The sequence below is a fragment of the Maylandia zebra genome, linkage group LG11 (assembly GCF_041146795.1).
Source record: "Maylandia zebra isolate NMK-2024a linkage group LG11, Mzebra_GT3a, whole genome shotgun sequence".
Lineage (NCBI taxonomy): Eukaryota > Metazoa > Chordata > Actinopteri > Cichliformes > Cichlidae > Maylandia > Maylandia zebra.
The window spans coordinates 24619267-24640371 of NC_135177.1; the positions used below are offsets into that span (position 1 = coordinate 24619267).

A 21105-nucleotide genomic window follows, 5' to 3' on the forward strand; every position below is an offset into this window, starting at 1 on the left:
TCCCTAAAGGGAGCAGCCAAAATAAGAAGATAAAGATATCATGCTTGTCTTGAGTTTCCCTCTGAAATACATACATAGACTTTGGGAGATGTAGAGTAATATTAAAGAGAAAATAAATATTAGTAAAGGTTATTGAAGATAATAAACAGTTGAGGCCTTTTTTTCATATTTATGTTCCTAAGTTGAAAGCATGCTAACTGTTTTATTTGGCTTTGTGTTTAGCAGGAAGAAGCATTTCATCACTGACTGCTGTTCATGAGAACATTGACACTCGGTACAGTCCGCTAACATTTGCGTGGAGTATACCCAGTCGCCGCTAAGTGGTGCTCTCCTCTCTAATCCGCTGTAACAAATCGTGATTGACAGCTGGCTTTGTCCCGCCTGCTTTGAGCGGCTGTCCAATCACGGATTACGTCACTTTGTTGTAGCGGAACTGAGCGCTCGAAAGGGAAACTGTCTGCCAGAAACCAACACAACAAGGTAAATTTTAACACGCTAATCCGCGTTTTACCATTTTTGTTTTAATATTTCAATGCATATGTAGTTTATTGGCTATCTGAATACGATGGTGGCATGTTTGAAGTCAATATAAAGCCTTAAAATGGACTGAGGCCTGAAGTCAGCGGTTAGATGAAGCCTGTCGGCGGCTAATTAGCCGCTAGCAGCCGAGCTAGCATGACACATTGAGCTTGAATAATAGGTAATGTTTACGTAAACAGTGAGCTTAAAGTCGGGCAGCTACCCAAAACTACAGTTATAATGTGTATCTTTAGCACTTTGTCTGACAGCTGATTTGATGTTTCGCCCCGGGTAAGCATATAAGCTTAATATCAGTGCACCCTAAATTTAACTACTTACTTCAGGACAACACATGACCCTTTAAGTCTCTGTAAGCGCCACTTTATGTTTTGGTTGATTTTTGTTTGAATAAATAGATCATCATCATCATCATCATCATCATTATTATTATTATTATTATTATTATTGTTGTTGTTGTTGTTATTGTTATTTAATATTAACAAGTTTAAAATTGAGATCTTGAATCAGTACAGAATGACAGAGACGTTTCTGTTTACTGCTTTAGACTTGAAAGACGAATATTAATTTAATTTTAACAAAGAATGTAACAAAATTAACATGGTGATAGAAGTAAAACTTCAAGCAAGGAAACAATAATTTTTTAAAGACCCAATTTCTGGGCAAAGTCTGCCATTTTAAAGCAGTCAGGTTGACTGCTTGCTCTGTAGATGCAGCTTTTGTGCTGCTGAACAATTAAATTACAAATAATTATAGATAATGCTTGGAAATATACGCACGGATAGGTTTCAAGGTGGCTTCCAAGTGGTGAAGGAACTTTGCTTGAAGTAGTTTCATATTTAAATGCAAACTTTATGCACACAAGTTGATTCAAACAGTATTGTATTAATGACCTGAAAAGTTGCAGATTTATTTGTGACTTTGACCGAAAACTGTCAGCAAAGAAGGCTCTTATTTATGAATGTCAATTAGTGCTAAAATGTATTTGTGCTCCTTTTTCATGCAGAACAGTCAATTTAAATATATCCATAAAACAAACATGACAAAAATGGTTTAGTTCCCAGAGGTATTTATAACACTTTAAATATAATTTGTGGGGTACACTGCTCGTTTGACTAAACAAGCTATTTGAAGGTGTCACCCTTATCTCTGGTAGAGTGTGAACGACAGTTTCTCAAGGGTACACTGATAAACATGAAGTGAATATTAGTAAGCGCTAGTATTAGCCTTATTAAGGGAATATCAGTGTATTGGCAAGCACAAACTCACTTCCAACATTGTGTAAAATGTGACTAAAAACAGAATGGAATGATTTTAAAATCTCACAAACCCAGATTTTATTCACATGGAGACACTGTTTTATGAAAAATATCCGTTCATTTTTAATTTCATGTCAGAAACATGTTTCCATAAATTTGGTTTGGGAGCAATTAAAGGTTAAAAAAGTAAGCAGTATGAAGAAGAAACAGATGGAGGAACATTTTGTAACTAATTGGATTAATTGGCAAAAAGTCAGTAACATGATCTGTTGCCAAAAAACAAAAACTGCATCTACAAATTGGAGAATAGTTTCGGAGTAATGTACCTCGATAATAAAGTTGTTAAGACTTTGAGTATCTCATCATCTGCAGTCCACAACAATATTAAATGATTCAAAGTGCCCAAGGGACAATGTCGACAATCACTATTGGATGCCATTGCAATTTAGCCCCTCAAGCAACACTGCATTAAAAACAGACAGGATTATGTTATTCTGAAAATCACTGCATGGGTTCAGGAACACTTGTTGATATTACTGTCTTTTAACACACTTCAACATCACATCCACAAATGCAGATTAAAGCTCTATTATGCAAATAATAATCCATATGTGAACATGATCCAGAAACCTCATCTTCTCTGGGTCACAGCTCATTGAAAAGGGACTGAGGCAAATAGAAAACTGTTCTGAGGTCATATGAATTGAAATTCTTTTTGCAAAACGTGGACACTGTATCCTCTTGACTAAAGAGGAGAGGGATTATCTGGCTTTTTTTTTTTTTCTTCAAAAAAGTCCTTCCATAAATCAGTAAGACAATGTGAAACTGCATACCGCTGCTATGAAAACAGCGTGACTTCCTGGTCCGGGTGCTGAACTGGACTGCCTGCAATCCAGCTCTTTTGCTGACTGAAAACATTTGGAACACTATGAAAAAGAAGAACTTTTTTGAGACGTGTTGCTACTATCAAATTCAAAATGAGATAATAATGATAATTACCACCAATATGGGCCCATAATTCCACAGTTGGTTAATCTTTAATTTTCATATTCCGAACAAATGAAGCCAATTGACAGACTAATAGTTATGGCCTTACTTCTAAATAGTCTACTAGTGTTTTAACTCTCACAGATTTGATACGTAGATGATACTTAAAATGCTACAAAACTGTTTTTAACTGTTTTTAAAAAACAGTTAAAAACTCTTCTGTTCAAACAAGCCTTTTGTTGATCTACATATTTTATTTTATTTTATTTTTTTTACATTATTTACATTTGATCTTTTACATTGTATATAATGTCTATTGATTTTATTGTTTATTTTAATATTTTAATATTTGTGTACAGCGCTTTGTGATTGCCTGTCTGCGAAAAGCACTTAATAAATAAAGTTTACTTACTTACTTACTAAAATTATAACACAAGTAATCTCAGGGGATTTCAGAATAGTAACTACCATATTTTTCGGACCATAAGACGCACTGGATTATAAGGTGCACTGTCGATGAACGGGTCTGCTTCCATACATAGGCGCACCGGATTATAAGGCGCATTAAGCGAAACAAGCGTTAGCATTCCAGCTTTACTATTTATGTTATGCTAGCATAGCTGTGCCGCTAGCGATCATGTAGCACATCATTATATACCATCTAGCCCAACTTCAGTAACGCTACAAACGTCACTGCTGTTTAGTTTTCTGTCTTCACTTATGTTGGAAGTGATAGCAGAGCTGTACATTTTAATTTTTTCAGAAATCTCTCTGTCAGAACATGGTATATCTTGTTTAGGTGGAAACTAGCGAGCTAACTTCCTGATAATTTCTAACTCCGTTAAATGTAATAAATTCTGTTTTCATGGATGCCTGGATGTTAAACTTAACTGTTACACCCGGTAAAGCAACAACACTGATCATTTTATTACAGAGGAAAGAATTTAGACAGTTTATAACTCTCGGTGATGCGGCAGTGTTCGTCTGACTTTGGGACCTGATGCGGACGGAGTTTTGTACCCAGATTACTCTGCGAGGCTCCTGACTATGGTAGCCATAATGCTCCAACAATCCATCAAGCTGTGCGGCTTCGTAGCTTAAGTCATTCTAAAACATTTTTTGACAGATTTTTGAGCACTGTGTACCACATAAAATCGGTTCGAGGTCCGTAAGCACAACCAGAATTCATACATAAGGCGCACTGTCAATTTTTGAGAAAGTTAAAGGATTTTAAGTGCGCCTTATAGTGCGGAAAATACGGTAGTTTAAAGTAAAGCACAACAATTTTCATTTGAGCAAGCACAGTAGGGGGTCTTATTAGCAGGAAGAAACCTCAGAGAGAACCAGACTGGTTCAGTGAGGGCTGCCATCTGTCTCTACTGGTTGGGGAAAGGGTAGAAAGAAAACATTAGCATTGAGAAACAGCAAACATGCTAATCAGGTTGGTGGGTCATTCAACGATAAATTCAGTGAGTGTCTCCCACCTGAGCCTCTCCGAATAAACAGATTCTTTTTTATTAATGACCATTCAATATTCTAAGAACATATGCTAAATTTACCTTCACACTATGAAAAAGTCTTTTTTTCAAGCCCTCAGTGGGTGAAAATTTGCACTGACATAAAGCATGTAGTTTGAGTAGCATCTAAAAATGAATCTGGTACCAAAATGTAGGTATATAGCTTTCATAGCTTGTTTTCACCAGCCAGATAGCTTACACAGTGGTATAACCCTTGAGAGTTTATCCAAAATGCACTTCCTGAAGTTTCTTTCTGGGTACCAGTGTTTGTTTCTGTTATTCTATGTGATAGACATTACATTGATACAGTTTAGTTATTTGAACAGTGATATATCCCATGATGATCCTCAAAGTTGGTTACAGAAGAAACTGTGCTAAACAAAAAATTGATTTTAGCCTTAGATGGTGACACTTGGAGTGGGTGTAAAGTTAATTTGGTTGCAGTTCTTCACTCGATGTTAAATTTGTTTTTCAGCCCAGAAAATTTCATGCTACAGCTCCTCCTGTACTTAAGAGATTATGAGGGCTCAAAAATGCTGTTAATATGACACAAATCAATGTGTTTATATGCAGTGACCCTGGTCTAGACAGCAGTCAAACATAAAACATATGCAGCTCCCAAAGTTGCCTGCAGAAAGGTAAAGAGGACACAAACCCCACCTAACCAAAACAAGCAACTTTATTGTCACATCGTGATAATTTCTGTCCTCTGTCCATATGGTCTTAGTTAATCTAGAACCAAACATCTCATCAGTTATTTTCCTTTAAGTAGCTTTAAAATGATTTAAGCTTCTGTTCTTTGTTTTAGGTTTTTAGTATTTGCACAGGCTGTAACCTCTGTGTTTTTATGGCTCAGTTTGCCTCAGCATTTAATAAGAAGCTGACTATGTGAAGTGTCAAAACAAAAACTCAAGCCTTAGCAGTGGTTTGCAGTGACCTTCAGCATGTGTCTTGGTTGCGATGCAAAGTCTATAGCACAGGGAGCTGTTTAGTGAGTTCGGGGTATTAGAAAACAGTGGAAGCTTGCAGCTCCAAAATTCAATTTTGTATTTCTTATGCTTGCAGTATAGACTTTTTATTATTTAATAAACTGTCTTAGTCACTTTGATTTTCTAGCTGTCCAAATATAGAGCTCCTCTCAGCAATAACAATAGCTAAAGAACTGAATGTTTTGAGTAGGACTTGTAATGCCTGAATATGGTAGGACAGGGACATTGTATTAACATTAATACACAATTAAAGTAAATGAATAGGCAAAATTAAGGATACGTTGTTAAAAAGAATAATACAGGCATTACCTAAGGTCTTTGTTAAAACCACGTATCTTAATTTGCAGCTGTCTGTCCATTTAAATCTATTCATGAATGACAGTGGGGTTTTTTCTGTTTTATTCATGTTTATTATATCACAGTATCTTGTGTCTGGACAGCTGCATCTCTCATATTGAGCAGATCAACAAATTCCTCATGCCACCTCTCACTGATATGCAGCCAGTTTTGGCCATCTTTTAAATTCAGTTGAGGTATACAGATGGATCCAGTTCAGCCTCACACTTCGAGCTTGATTTGACTTTTAGAAAGCCCTGAAAGTACGAGAGGCGGTGTTTCTTTAGCACGGTGTAGGTTAACTTGTTTGATTAAATCACATGTCCACTCACCTTTTCAGCTCATCTGGGAATGTGCACTTTGGACCTCCTCAATGATGATGCGATGGGGCGACATACAGAAAATGTGCATCTAAATGTGTCCAATTTATGGGGATAAGATACTATATTGGTGCCATCAGCAGAAGCAGGCAGAGTAGTATTAGCACCACAATGGGTATCCAGACACTGTTGCATAAATTTTAGGAAGTGGCCTAAGGTAATGATGCCAGTATGATGCAACTGCAATAATTTAATCATGCATCTGTAATACCAACTTCCCTTGTGTCCCAGGATGTGTCTACTGGGATTAAGATCTTAAAATATCCCACCAGTTGCTCAGTTGAGGCTCATTTGAATCAGGAGGAAGTGGGATCAAACTGGCATACATTTAGATTTTTATAACTAAAGAATGTAAAGAAAACATTAAATATGACGGGTTAGATCGGGGTATGGTCCTGGATGTTTATTAGGTTGTTTGTTTTCTTTCCAGATTTTAAGTGTCTGCTTGAGGCGCAGATAGATTCATGTCAGTACTTAGGTAATTATTCTGGTGCTGCCTTCAGCCCAAAGTGCATTTGCATCGTATTTCTATTGAGGGAGTGGGCTGATGAATATACATGCCCTGCTTCACATTCGTTTCACTTGTTGCCTGCTTTGGTACTGCCCAGTTAAGCTGCTCTTTCAGTGTCTGAGCTCTCCAGGCAGTTTGAGGGTTAAGTGCTTTGGTCAAGAGCCCTTGGCTGTTGGACATTAAATTAGAGTGAGTATTGTTCATTTATATAGATATATTTTCAACAAGTGACGAGTGGCTGCAAGGTTTGACAAGGGCATGGCATTGCACGCAGATGCTGTGGGGTCTGAGGCTTCATTAATAGACCATTGTAGTTCTTGTTCTTGTGTTTTTCAAAGATTTTGATATGATGTCCCCAGAGGGCTTTAATAAAGTGGCAGAGCTAAGGCAATAAGAGAGGATATCTCTTTGATTCTTATCGTGATTGCTCTGCAGCTCATCCTTGTCTCTGTAGTATCCTTGTCTCGTCTAACCTGCTAACTGTGTTTCTGGTACCTGTGTCCTCCCGGCATCAGATGGAGGTGGAGCAGCTCCTGTCTCTGTCAGGCTCAGCACTGGCCCAGGCTGTCAGCTCTCTGCTGGAGACCCCAGGCCTCTATGTTTTCTCTGACATCTTGGAGCTGCCTAATGTCAGAGAGGTAAATGCTCTTTCCTCACGCTTTATCCACACACTCTGCCCTTTGGGATATTGTCAGTCCTGGCATGAATGAAAATCATTATTAGTTAAGTCTTGTGTTTAAATGCACCATCAATAAATTCTTCCAAAACTAACTAAAGATACCAACAACACCACAGAGAACAACCACACTGATAATTTTATTGGAGCTGAAAGAATTTGCACCATTTTTAACTCAGTGGTGCCTCAGTGCTTGTTTGCTTTTTGGACCTGAAGGAGCTTTTGGATCCTGAAGTGATAATGATGTCATACTTAACAAGTCAATTTCCTGAAGATATATAAACTGAAGATGAACTAGAGCCAAGCTGGTCCCACAAGATTATGCAGTAAGTCACTATAACCTTTAAGCTTAATCACTTAACCAGAAAATGATTAAGCACAGTCTTATTTACAGTTTTGGCCAGGTAAATGGCAGACCTTCCTGTCTTAATGCTGCCCCCTGGTGGTGAGAGTTTAAGTTAAAAACTGCAGAGGGAAATTACAAAAATGTCCTTTAATGAATACAAGAAGAAGCTGATCAGCCAAACCAGTGGCTGCACAGCTTGTGTGTAGTATGATTGCAAGTGTTTACAAACTGAATCACATTTGCCATCCGTGCAAGTGGAAAAACACCACAGTTATGTTCCAGTGACTGAAATCAGAACTCACCCTCCGATCAACACAACAACACATAATAAGCATCGAGCTCCTGAAGGCACCATAAAGTGCAGGATAACACGTTACATACACACAGCTAATACCCTGTTTTTGAAGCGAAATGCTGCTTTTAAAGGAGAGTGTGATTTAGCAGAAACATTCATCCATTACTTAAGTTAAGCCGTGAAAAGGATGGAGAAAAAGCCAGACCAGCGGGAATATTTGCTAAGGATTTGAGACACCCTTTTTTAGGAGCTAAACAGATAAATTGCATTTGTCCTTATTTAATAAAGAACCATACCAAGGTGAAAAAAAAATGAAGACAAGCAGTCCTAAAGAAATATAGCAGAGGACATTTTAACTAACAGATTGCAATAAAAAGACAAGAGAAAAAAGCTAAAGTTGAGATTTCTGAACAGTTCAGACAAAGTGATAAATACCACAGGAAATTAAAAATGTCGGTTTGGAGTCAGTTTAGACAGAAGAGCAACAATACAACAGCCTACACAAATATTTACCTCTGTGTTTTTTCCCCTCACTGTTTTTTAACTGTGCATCTATTTACACAATAATCTATTCCAAACATCCTGTGTGAGTTTATTCAGTTCTATTGTGATTTTCCTCTGGCAGGACAAAGACAAGTGTTCTCTTTTCATCAGACAATATTTGTATTTTTAACAGCAGTGAATATTTTCCTTTCCTCTTAGCTACTTTCCAGACATGCACAACACTCAAATCGACGTAGGCAATTACAGAAGTCAGACGAAGGGCCACTGCGGTCATTCCTTTCCCCCCTATAATTTCTGTTAAATTTAATAGATGGACTCCAGTTATTTATAAGGACAGGGAAAATGGTTTGAAATGGAATAGGATTTCTGCAATAGAGCAGCTGGACATTAGCAAAGAAGAATTTCACCTGCCCTCTTTCTTTTTTTTTTTTAAAAGTTATATTAAAATATTTTTTTTAAACCATGGGGAAGCTGTGCATCAGGAGGTAGCGCAGGTTGTCTGCTAATTGCTAGTGGTTCGATCCCTGTCTCCTTTAACCTGCCTGTCAAAGTATCCTTGGGCAAGAAACTGACTGCAGAGTTGCCCTCATCCATCAGAGTGTAAGTGTGTGAACGATGAAAGCACTTGTATGAATGTGTGTGTTTCAGGTGGATGAGGCTTGGAGTAGCAAAGAGTGATCAGATTTAGTAGAAAAGCACTATGTTAGTACCCGACTGTTTAACATGCATGTTTTAGCCAGGTTTTTATTAATTAAAATATAATTGACACATTTGTTTATTAAATGGCCACATAAGGTATAAGGTAACTGTACCAGGCGATCTTCCTTATCATGCTGTGTGTAGTCACCCGCCTAAGGCCAACTCTGAGCCAAGAAAAAACCCTGGTGAGGAAATGGATGGATGTGATTACTATTTAAATGTTAAGGACCAGGAAATATTAGACGGGGGTCATTCTGTGTCAGTTCATCATATGCCTCCCACCTGACCATCTCAGATTTGCCAGGGCAAAGATAGTCTCTTAATAGGAATTATGCTAAATTTCAGGTCCCTGCTGTCAGACGTTTTTCTGGCATCTTTTTTTGAGGGGATATTTTAAAGTTCATTTATCTAGAAAATTACTTGAGCTAGATTTTTCAGAGGAAATATCTGGTACCATGACGATATTAATATGGACTGTCGGGGGTGTAGCTTAAATTAACATAGAATGATGGCAGCTTGAAGTGTCATAAATACTTGGATGTCTAATCTCTGACAGCAGATTTGAAGGCTTGTAGAAACTACAAATTCTGGAAGGGGAGAGTAGAGGGCTGATAATTTGTTTATAGCTTCTCATACACAAGGCATATAATATTCTTTAAAAGATCGGGTGAATGGTTTCACTGATGTTCAAGCTTCAGTATAGGTGGAGAGGGAAAAAAAACACATTTTCATCCAACTTCAGTGTGACATTCCCCAGGTATGCCTCCATGTACCAAAATCCAAATTACCTTTTTTAGAAAGAGAAGGTTTCTGTTAATAATATATCAAAATTTGTGATGGTTTTCTGTCTCATTTTCTCAGTATGAGGTGTTTTCTTTTTTTTTTTTTTGACACTCTTAAATTTATGTACGGGAGCCAAAGATTGTTTCAGAAGCCGAGCAACATGTTTTAATTTAATTTATGCACCTTCAGGGCCCAGCAGGAAGTTTTTTTTCTAGCCAAGAAGAGAGGATGTGTGCTCAGTACCATAAGCACATGATTACAGGCAGGAGTTCCTGGTACACTGGATGCAGATATGTAATTAAGGAGGATGACATAAAAAGGCTGAGACTTCCATGAAGGAATTCAACTTTTAGTTACATTCTGCTATTGAAGATAACTTGTTTCATTAACGTTGACGATGCAAGCTATACAGGTAGCAGAATTCATGCATGTGAATGCATGTGGTGTTATATTATATTTCTTCAAATGAATTAAATGCTGTTGGTGTAGTATTTATAATTTCTTTGAAAAAAAATGTCATTAGCTGAATTACTGAGACTTTATGATCAAGTGATTGAAAATTATATCTTGGAAATACTTAAATAAGAATGTTAAAATGCACTTTTGAAGCCCGAGTATCTCTGTAGCCAATAATCTGATAAGGACAATCTCTCAAATGTTATCTCGGCTATTAAAAATGAAAGGCAGCGGGTGAAATTTAGGCCCTTTGTCTTAGATCCAGTAAATTTTAGAAATATTTGAATTTATTATAATCCTCAACTGCCATACATAAAGATGAGTATTTCAAAATTCATACTGGGACAAATTTTGATATGTTATTAGCAGAAATGTCCTCTTTCAAAAAAGGTAATTTAGATTTGGTACATCGGGTCATACCTGGGAAATATCACAGTGAAGTTGAATGAAAATGTGGTTTTGTTTTCCATATTCAAGCTTGAATATCAGTGAAACTATTCAGCTGATCTGGACTGATTTAAAGAATATTTTGTGTCTTGTATATGAGAAGCTATAAAGAAAATATAAGCCTCTACTTATCCCTACGTGAACTTGCAGTTTCTTCAGGACTCCAAATTGAAAGCGATTAGGCATCCAAATATTTATGATGCTTCAAACATCCATCATTCTTTGTTAACCTGAGCTTCACTCCTGAGAGTCAGAGAGTCAGCACCAGATATTTACTCTGAAATATTTGAAGGACACAGCTCAAGTAATTTTCTAGAATTTTAAAGTTGCCGCTCAAAAATTATGCTATAAAACATCTAAAACCTTTCATAACTTAAAGTATTTTTTCTGCAAAAATTAATGTCACTAGGGAGCTGAAATCCAGCATAATTCCTGCTAAATAGTGCATCTTTACCTGGAATCTTTTCAGGCAAAACTGTGAAACTGTCATGTGGGAACTTCTTTTTTTTATTATAAACTGAGATGGAATGACCCACAGATCACCAGAGATGGATTTTGGAGCCTGGTATGAATGCAGAATAGTCCTAACACATTTGAATATACCCGTCAGGTCTTTTTTTGTGTTTCTTTCTTTTTTACTGACTCACAGAAACACCTCTGCTCTGTCCATGGATAAAATGCCGTTGAATAGCTCTTACGTAGAGAGTCTCATTACTTACAATATTCTGCCACATCATTTTCTCTTTCATCTTCTCTCCAAACCACAGCTGGAGAATGGTCCTCATGCACCGGTGTACCAGCTCCTGAACCTCTTTGCCTATGGAACCTACTGCGACTACAAAGGTATTGCAGCGGCAGCACAATGTAAATAAGTAATAGGGTGGCCCTGCAACTCTTTTATTATGAGCCGTATTTCTTTGCTTCAAGGCAGGCACCTTGACACAGAGGCTTTAAACACCCTCACCTGAAATGCTGCAGGCAGGTGGTTCATGGATAAAAATTGCTGGAGCCTATTTAGACTGATGATTGTCTGTGTCACAAACAGACTGTAAACAAATCTTTTCCAACTTAAATTGCTTTCTGCGTAACACACCAGGAAGCTTCAAGTAGAAGTGGAATCCTAATTATGACTAATTATGTACTGAGGATCAACCAATAGCCTGGAAAAAAAGATTGTAGCCTACTTTATTGTTCTTTCCCTTTTGAGACTTGCCGTCAGGGAGCACATTTACTTTCATAGAGCTGTGTAGTGGATCCCTTAGAGGAGCTGTCAGAGCTGCCGTCTCAGGGGGCGTGAGTCCTGTCACCAGGGTAGCGAGTCAGCAGGAGGCACAGTTGCAGGAAATGGACTTCCTCCCGACTCTGTTCTCTGACTGCTTAAACAGCTCCACACTCACCTTCACCTTGCTGTGTTACATTACACCTCATAGTAATAAGTTTTGCTTCTATTATGTGTGGCTGTTTGACCCTCTGTAAAGTAACACTTACACACTGTTCTGGTAAATGTTTCCCATTGTGTTTCTATTTGTTTTTTTGTGTATTATTATTCTCGTCTGCTGCTGCAGAGAGAGCAGCCTCACTTCCCGAGCTGACCCCGGCACAGAGAAACAAACTCCGTCATCTGTCAATCATCAGCTTGGCTTCCAACCTCAAGGTACAGGTCCATTATTCTCTCGTCCAGGTTTTACATAAAAGTGCAGATGAGCTGTGGTGTTGTATTGATTTTTGTTTTCTTTGTCTCAATCTTAGAAAATAAATTTGCTGCAGGCGTCATAAAGCAAGCCCTGATATAAATGATATGTGGGCATTTCTGCTTTTAGATGGCTTTGCTATTTTCCTCGGGCTCATAATCAGATTTTTTTTTTCTCTTTTTCTTTTTAACACTCGTGTGAGGTTGGCTGTGATCCTAAGCTTGTGGCTGTAAATATATCAGCTAAATTTGGAGGAAAACAACAGACGAGCCTCTTAATTTCTCAAGAAAAGTTACCAGCACAACTTGTACCCTTCGTGTCATTTGAAATTTCAGTGCCAGCACTCCATGTCCACGATAAAGTATTCATCTTATGTGGTTTGTTACAGCATCTCTCCACTGTCCTGCACCTCTCCTTGTGCCCTTTTCTTTTCTCTGCTCCTGATAAATAATAGATTCATTATTCTCACCAGTGCTGTCTTTTTTTTTTCTTCCTCCTCTAACTTAATATCTGTGTCCGTTAACATCCCTCTTTTCACTCCTGCCCCCTTGTTTTTCTCCTTAATGTGTCACCGCTCTCCCTACATGTGGGTTTGAACTCACTAATTGCCCAGTGAAGGATTGTAAAGTTTTAAGCTCCTTTCATCTTCCTCTGGCAGTGACATTTACACAAATGAGCGTTTTCACTGTAACATTTTTTTTTAGTCATTTTCCATCAGAGCACTGAAGTGGAATCAAATTAGCTGCCTGCTTACCTAGACTTTCCTCTTCTCTTTATTTTCCCCTCAGTGCCTGCCGTACTCGCTGCTCCTGCAACAGCTCGATTTGAAGAACGTGCGGGAACTCGAGGACCTGCTGATTGAAGCTGTTTACTGCGACATCATCCAGGGGAAACTGGATCAGAGGAACCAGCAGGTGGAGGTAGACTGCAGCGTGGGTCGCGACCTCGGCCCTAATGAGCTGCCAAACATAATCAACACGCTGCAGGAGTGGTCAGTATCACCTCTAAGTGTCTGTGGACACACTTTAGATTTATGTCTCAATTATCTGTTTTTCTTACTCCGTGCTTTTGTTCTCTCTCAGGTGTGCAGGTTGTGAGGCAGTTCTGTGTGGTATTGAGGAGCAAGTCTCGAGGGCAAACCAATACAGAGAGAGCCAGTTAAAGGTCAAAGTCCAAGTGGAAACAGAAGTAAGTCCTTCCTCCCTTCAGTCTTCAGTTCTGTCTCTTTTCCGCTTGGCTACTATCTCCCCTTTTTTCCCTACCAGCCATTTGTGGTATTCTAGTTTCACCCTGACTGCATATTTCGTTATTTGCAACCTCATTTCTGTAATCAGTCTGTAATCAGTGGGAATGCGATTAACAATTTCATAACAGCCATTTAAAGTGATTTCTTTTCTAATGCACTTTGTGTCAGTAAAAACCTGCAGTCCCTTAAATGTCCAGCTGATGTTAAACTAAACATTTTTATTCTCTGTTAGCGCAGCTCTGTGAATTGCTTGGTGGGGTTAAAAAATAGAAAAGATAATGAATGCATTTTTATTTTACATTTTTTCGAGATTTGCATTAAATTGACTGACATGAAGCCACGGTGCAAGTTTGTTTACTTTTCTCATGTTCCCTTCATCAACACTCAGGCAGCCTGCTAGATGCTGTCAGTCACACAGGCACTGACACACCCCTCTATTATTAGTATTCATGCCAGATTTAGACAGTAAATTCACTGATGATGTGTGATTGCTCCAACTAGCTCGAGCTTGACAAATCAAGTGGGCATCTTCCAAGGTTAAAGCTGTCTTAGTACAAAACTCCCTCTCCGTGCAAGAGAGCAGCTCAGCAAGGTTAAAGTCCTGTCTGTGGAAAAGGGGCCGAAGCCTCACGTAAACTTTTCACTGCAAATTTGCATGGAAAAGTGAGAGGGGACTTTCAAAGGCATTCATGGGCAGTGTGAACAGGAACAGATGCAGCTACGCAAACATGTTTTTGTATTCATGTAGGTACCTCACTGTTGTTTTAATGTAGACTTACAGATATTTGCAGACTCATTGGGGGTAACTAGAATAGTTTTACATGTTCACTAAACAAACTGTACATGTGTCATATGTAAATGGACCAATAATAACATAGTACTCCTTTACTCCATCTGAGCACTCAAATCCCTTTTACATTAAAACTACATTCAAGCAGCAGAGGCTTTGAGAGCTTTCTAATCATAAAACACATCATCTGACTGTATGTGGCAGTCTGGGCTTTAGTGTCTTGTCCAAGGACACTTCAACAGGTGAAATGGAAGAGCCCGGGATTGAATTTTTGACCTTCTGTTGACCCGCTGGGTGACATTTGCCACTCCCCTTTCACATCTGTCCATACTCTGAAACCTGGCCAGTCTCCCCAATTAGGAATTACTTACCAAATCAACATTTCTTCGCTTTCGTCGTGCCAGCGAGCCGCTCTCTTGGCACAGACGTACCCTTTTACAAGCGTTCGTTTGCTCACAAAGAGTTAAGCTGCATCAAGCCCTCAAAGTGTTCTTAAAGTGAAAGTGTTCTCAGTGTACTTTAACTATAAGATGACCTTTGAAAGTGTTGACTTTAGTATGGATGAGACAACACCACTGTTTCTGCCACTGCTGCATATTTAGATGTGGCTGCTTTATATGAGGCTGTTCTTATATCTATAGAAAACAGTTCATGCAACGATAGGAAAATTAGTTTGATAAAAGCTTTACATACAAAATATAAACAATGTTCACAAGTGTTCGATGTGTTGCCCCTCTGGACTCACAGCATGCGTCAATACGATAAATAAACCACGATAATTCTTTCTCATACACCCTGTATGTATCGGTGGCAGTGGGAATAATCTCTATTCCCGTTGACACCATCAGGGTTATGAGGGGCGCTGGAGCCTATCCCAGCTGTCACGGGGCAAGAGGCGAGGAACGACCTGGACAGGTCACCACAGGATGTCTGTCACAGGGTCAACACATAGAGACAGACAACCATGGATAACGTGCCAAAAATGAATGAATGTGTATTCTCTTTCCATGCTTGGTCTCTTTTTTTTTTTCTCTTGAAAAGGTCTTAAAACATCCTAAATTTAACTTGCTTCTACCTGCAGTTCACATGAGTGGACTCGGACTGCTTAAGTTAACAGCGTTTTCATAAGATTAACTAAACGCATTCCTCTGAGAGATTAACATGTAAATATGGACAATATCGCAGCTTATACATTGCCGTTAACTTTTCTGAATTGTGGTTTTGTTACATCATTGTCGTTATAAAATCAGGATTTAGCAGTGCAGCAGCTCGGATAATGGCTTGTCAGTTAAGGCTGCTTAACATCAGTATAATGGGACGTGTTTGTGTCACTATTTCATGCTTGTCCTGTTGTCTGACAAGAGAAAAATAGAGGTATGTAAATGAGAACTGCTTTATTGGGAACTCGGCTCTTTTAAAATACAGTTTATGGAAGCAGAGAGAGTAACAGAAGAAGTAAACAACACTGCAGTGTTAGCCACATTTGCCGTGCACTGTGCTGACAATTATTACATGCGGTTAAACTGCTCGAGATGTAACATTTTATATTTAAGTGCAGAAGAAGAAACATAATAAAATAGCACAACAAAGAAAAGAAGAAACAAGAAAACAAATTGCAACCTTATAGAAAACAAATCATCCAATAAATCACTCCACTAAAAGAAGAGATGAAGAAAACTGATTGAATTACTGAAAGCATAAGTAATCTGGTTTGAGGTGACAAAGCAAAGCATGTTTGAAGAAGTGAAAAGATGGCAAGGAGTGGATATTTAAAGGTAACTTATTACAATCAGTGGAACATAAAAGCTTTTATAAGTTTCCTTTGATACAAAATCTACTTTAAAGCTTCTAAATGCAGGCTGTTCCCTCCAGAAGTCATCCACGGGCTCTTCATTACCTTAGAAGACACAGATAACCTCTCCCCGAATTTAAAGTGATTGATTTATCAGCTGAATCGCTCTGAATCCCATTGTTTACAGCTGGTTGCTAGTGGATGTTACAGGTTCTGGTTCAGGATAAATGAGCATCTTGTGTTGCGGTCATTTCGGCAGTCATCTCTACAAGTCTCTGAATTTGGTTCTCTCCACCTGTCCCACTTGAAGAGTCGGGAGAACTGGAGCCTGTCATAGGTTGTCGTAGGAGAGGGGTTTGGTACCTCCTGGTCAGGCCTAAGAACTCACTGTCCATTGCCTCTCACCATCACATCCATTTGTATATCTTCTTGTCCTTAGCGGGCGACCAGCGGCGGTGGTCTGCCGCGCAACCAGTACGCTCCTGTAGGTGCCGCAGGTTCTCTTGCTTGACCAACGATTATCTTCCACGCTTTTCGATCTAAGGCGATGGTTCTTGCCTGCTCGAGGTCAAGTCGAAGGGCCTTCAAATCATCCTGGATTTGTTTCATCCATGTCTTCTTTGGTGCATTTCGATGCACCCTCCAATCGGTGGGGCGGGTCAACCAGAGTAGGCCATGGGGGTAGCGGCTCGGGTCCATTCGACAAATGTGGCCAAACCAAAGGAGTCGGCGGCGCTGGATTAGGTCGCCGATCGTTGGTTGGCTACCGCAGCTGGTGAGGATGGTGTCATTCGAATGACGGTCGCGAAGGGAAACGCCGAGAATGCATCTAAGGCAACGCATTTGGAAAACTTTGAGCTTGCTCAGGTCGTGTTTGAGCATTGTCCACGTCTCTGCGCCGTAAAGTAGAATGGGCAGGGTTCAGTAAAGGCGGATCTTTGTCGCCAATGAGATGTTGTTCTTCTTCCAGACGCACCAGCGCAGGGAAGCGAATGCTGCCGCCGCCTGCCCGATTCTGGAGCATATCTCCGCTGATGATGCCACTTTCTTCTCCTCGACGAGGGACCCCAGATATTGAAATTGTTGGACTTGTTTGATCTGCACACCATCAAGGTGGATGATCGTTGGTGAGCCGTCGGTGGTCAGGACTTTGGTCTTCTCAGCGTTAACCTTGAGGCCGTACAGTTTGGAGTGCCGGGCGATGTCATAGAGGATGTGAGTTGCCTCGGTGTCGTCTTCGGCAAAAATGGCGCTATCGTCAGCGAACATTAGATAGGTGATAAATCGGTCAGTCGAGGCTTGGACTCCGCGGCAGCCCTCGAATGCTTCCGTTTGTATATGGCCCTTTAGACTAATGTGGGACCGAGGCAGTTGTTCATTCTTATCTACAGTGATGTAGATAAGTAACAGGAAGAAAAAAATCCTCAACTACAAAAGAGACTTTTCAGCTACACGTTTTCTGAGGAAGAAAAACCTGTTATTAAGCATTTGTTTTTTGTGCGTCAACTGTGATGTCACCACAGTCCTGTGATCGTTGACACTTCTTGGTTCAGGTGCACCTGACACAATGCAGTTGTCACTTGCATGTTCTCAGCATCAGTGCTGTTATGGGAATAGAAGAAGTTAAAGTAGGAAGCAAGCTTTCAAGCTGTTGCAGCATCTCCTACTCTGTAATCAGACCATCTCTGAGCTCCTGTACTGTTATATCATTGAAATGGCGCTAAAGAAAGAAACGGTCATACACTCTGGTGTCCAACACGGCCAGTACACCAGCCTACAAAATTCAGCACGCGACCATAAAAGGATAATTAGAGTGGAGTTTGGTTTTTGTAACTTTTTACATGCACAAAAAAAACAAGATCTGCTCCCTGACGTGTGTTTGTCCGCTTGTGTAGATCCTTTTCTTCATTCTGGGTGTGCAGCCGACAAAGACATGTAGCAGTGACGCTGTACGTAGGTAGAATGCTGATTGGTTGAAAGTTTGGCTTGAACAGGACAGCAGAGTTCAGCGCAATGGGGAAAGAAGATGGGAAAAATATCAAAGACCAAACAATCAGCACGAGACACACAGACAGCAGCCGCAGTGGACCGTCTTAATCATTTTTAACTCAGTTTCACTTCACTACAAAGAAGTTCTTTGTCTGTTATGGCTGCTGTCTTCTCCACAGCAGGCTGAAGGACCAACAGCAGCCCAGACACAAGAGTTTTACGTTACCAGTTGTTCTAAATATTTTTGACATGGCCTCCTGGTGTCACTAACACAAGAGGACACCCACGCTCGTCCCTTTAATTTTCAGTTTTTACCCTCTCTCTTCACTTCTCCACCAGGTCTCAAATCTACAGAAGACGTTAAAGGCCAGCGCCGCGTCTCCATCGTCAGGCCCCGCTCCAGCTGGAGCCGCCTCCAATCAGGACGCAGACCAACCCGCCGAGCCACGAGACCCCGCTTCCTCTCAGGAACCGAGACAACCAGGCAAAAAGAGCTCAAAGGTGAAAGGGTGAGTGGCGTCCCGCTGTGTTTGTAGTGGTTGCACGTAGCGGGCAGCAGAGTATTTTGAGTGAGCTGCTTTCATATTTATTTATTTTATTATACAAAAGCACCCACCAGGAGTTTGCATAGAAATTGCATTTATTGTTTTCATGGCTAAATATTTTACAGATTGAGCGCATTTTATTCAAATTGGTTGGTACGCTTTTAAATGAAGTTTCTGTTGTTGAGGTTCTTCCCTCCCCCATCCAAATAAGAAATTCATTTTTACAAGTCACAAAATTGGAACAGAAAGCTTCATATGGAGGTTTTTTCCATTACGTTTGTTTTATCGCTGCACCTCCTTTTGTTCTTTGAAGCACTTTGTAACTGTGATTTTTGAAAGGTGCTTCATAAATACGTATATCCCTACTTATAAGCATGAAACTATAAAGACTACTTCAAACACTAAATTAAAGCCATTAGTCCGGGTTTCTTGTAGAGAGCAAAAGTTAATTCAGCCGAGAACCACCGTGTTTCCATTTTTCTAATAAACAGTAAAAAGCCAGCTGCTGCTGTAAGTGGCTTGTCTGTGCAGAGCGTGTGTCTGCATGAAGTAGCTTTATTATCAGATGCACATTAGTGTTTTGCAGCGGTACCATAACCCCGCTATCAGGAACTCTCTTTCTGTTCTGCTTCCATCCGGCCTAATTACCAGTGGCTAATTTCACATCTGTCCTGGATTGTAAAATGTCAGTGGATATACAAACGCCCCGCGTGTTTCCTTCCTGAAAGAACCATTTCCCCCCTCCAGTGACCGGCCGAGATGCTTTGCTTGGCTGCTGTTTATGTTGTTCTTGTCAAACAGAGAGCAGTGATTATTTTCTGGCTGCCTGTCACATTTTGACGAAGCATAGAGCCCTGTAATTTCCATCACTCAGCACCACACATCATTCAAATGAAGATCCACTCAGTGTTTTAAAATCCAAATTAATGATAGCTTAACCTCAATCCTCAAATGAAAACAAGTTTTGACACCATTTCTTTATGAAGCTATTTAAAGGATGGGACTGATACTGCAGCTGTTATTATTAGAAATCTGCTCTTTGCCGAAATATGCAGAAGAAGAAAATCCACTGTGATCAGTGCCACTGCGAAAAAAACAAAACTGTAAATACTGGTGTTGGGAATTTTAGCATAAAGATACTTTTGCACCCAGGTTGCATCAGTAATTTGTTGCTTCAGTAGAGCAAGCAGAAAGTAAACATGTAAGTCATCAAATTATTTAAATAAAAAAAAGAAACACCAGCTGAGTTTTGTATTTGTTTTCTGTCCAGGCTGCGAGGCAGCGGCAAGATCTGGTCCAAGTCCAACTGAGGACGAAGGGACAGCGGCACTGATGGACACTCACTAATCAACGGGCACACACGGTGTTGACAAAAACAAACATTTAAATAAATAAATAAAATGTGATCACAGTTCATTTACCACAGAACAACCAGGGAGCTTCACGGGAACTTTTTCTTCTAACCAAATCTCACCCTGACGGATTGAGAACCACACACGGAGCTGATGGATAAAGCAGGCGTGACATCCTCTCCTGCAGTCGTTAACGGGCGGACTGTTTGTGTAAATACACGGAGACAGAGCAGTCTGCAGCAGGAGTCAGTTGCCTTTGACCAGAAACAGGATCAGTGTATTTGACGCCTGTTTGTTTGTGTATGCGTGTGTGTGTGTGCATGCGCGAGTGTGTGTGTGTTTGTGTGTGTGTGTGTGTGTGTGTGTGTGTGCATTTTTTTGGTCTAAATTGTTCTCTTGGTTTAGTTTAATTCTATGTTGCTTTGTATTATTTGTCTCTCTCGCTCGCTTCTGAGGTGAGACGTGTAAAAAAGGAAAAAAAATCTGAATATAAATTGTTGGAAAATAAAACGAAGCCCTGTACTTGTCTCGACTGTCTCATTAATGTCACTGTCACTTCTTTTATTAAATGCGCTTCAGAGTCTAACTCCGGAGGGTGCGCTGCTAAATGTTAACTCGCAGAAGGGGGCTACCCGTTAGGAGGTCAAGCCATTAATTAGGGCATGTCCCCAAAGAGACTAATGTATTATAGAGCTGAGGCTTCCCCTGTGCACTACCAGCATGGCTACACATACACAGACACACACACACACAGAAACTCTAAGAGCATCCATATTTCATATGAGAATGTTTTGCCCAGAGCTTCTATTTCAATGTCAAAATTGCCTGTTGAAATTGCCTGCCACCCTTTCTTGTACCTCCATCACGCAGTCAAAATTGCCTTCATCTTCACCGCTCTGTCCTTCTCTCACTCTTTTGATTCTGTTTCCTCTAAATTCTCCGCTCATCGTCCCGTGTGACAGTAATGGTTGCAATTAG

General features: G+C 39.9%; 1 protein-coding gene across 2 annotated transcripts; it reads left to right on the forward strand.

Moving 5' to 3' along the window:
• The first annotated feature begins 333 nt into the window (after window positions 1–333).
• On the forward strand, window positions 334–20649 carry cops7a (COP9 constitutive photomorphogenic homolog subunit 7A). 2 transcript variants are annotated; one of them, XM_004550837.5, is made up of 8 exons: window positions 334–480; window positions 7032–7154; window positions 11490–11565; window positions 12288–12376; window positions 13202–13404; window positions 13496–13601; window positions 18570–18731; window positions 20046–20649. In XM_004550837.5, exons 2-8 carry the CDS (start codon window positions 7032–7034, stop codon window positions 20106–20108), a joined length of 822 nt encoding a protein of 273 aa, XP_004550894.1. In that variant the 5' UTR covers window positions 334–480; the 3' UTR covers window positions 20109–20649. The 2 variants fall into 2 exon arrangements, with proteins under 2 accessions (XP_004550894.1, XP_004550895.1); XM_004550838.5 differs by having other exon boundaries at window positions 335–480; window positions 18570–18739.
• Window positions 20650–21105: the final 456 nt, after the last annotated feature.

Coding starts and splice junctions, on each gene's coding strand:
- cops7a (XM_004550837.5), top strand. CDS start 7,032: ATGGAGGTGGAGCAGCTCCTGTCTCTGTCAGGCTCAGCACTGGCCCAG. Junction 13,405..13,495: donor ATCAACACGCTGCAGGAGTG/GTCAGTATCACC, acceptor GTTCTCTCTCAG/GTGTGCAGGTTGTGAGGCAG. Junction 18,732..20,045: donor CAGGCAAAAAGAGCTCAAAG/GTGAAAGGGTGA, acceptor TTTTCTGTCCAG/GCTGCGAGGCAGCGGCAAGA.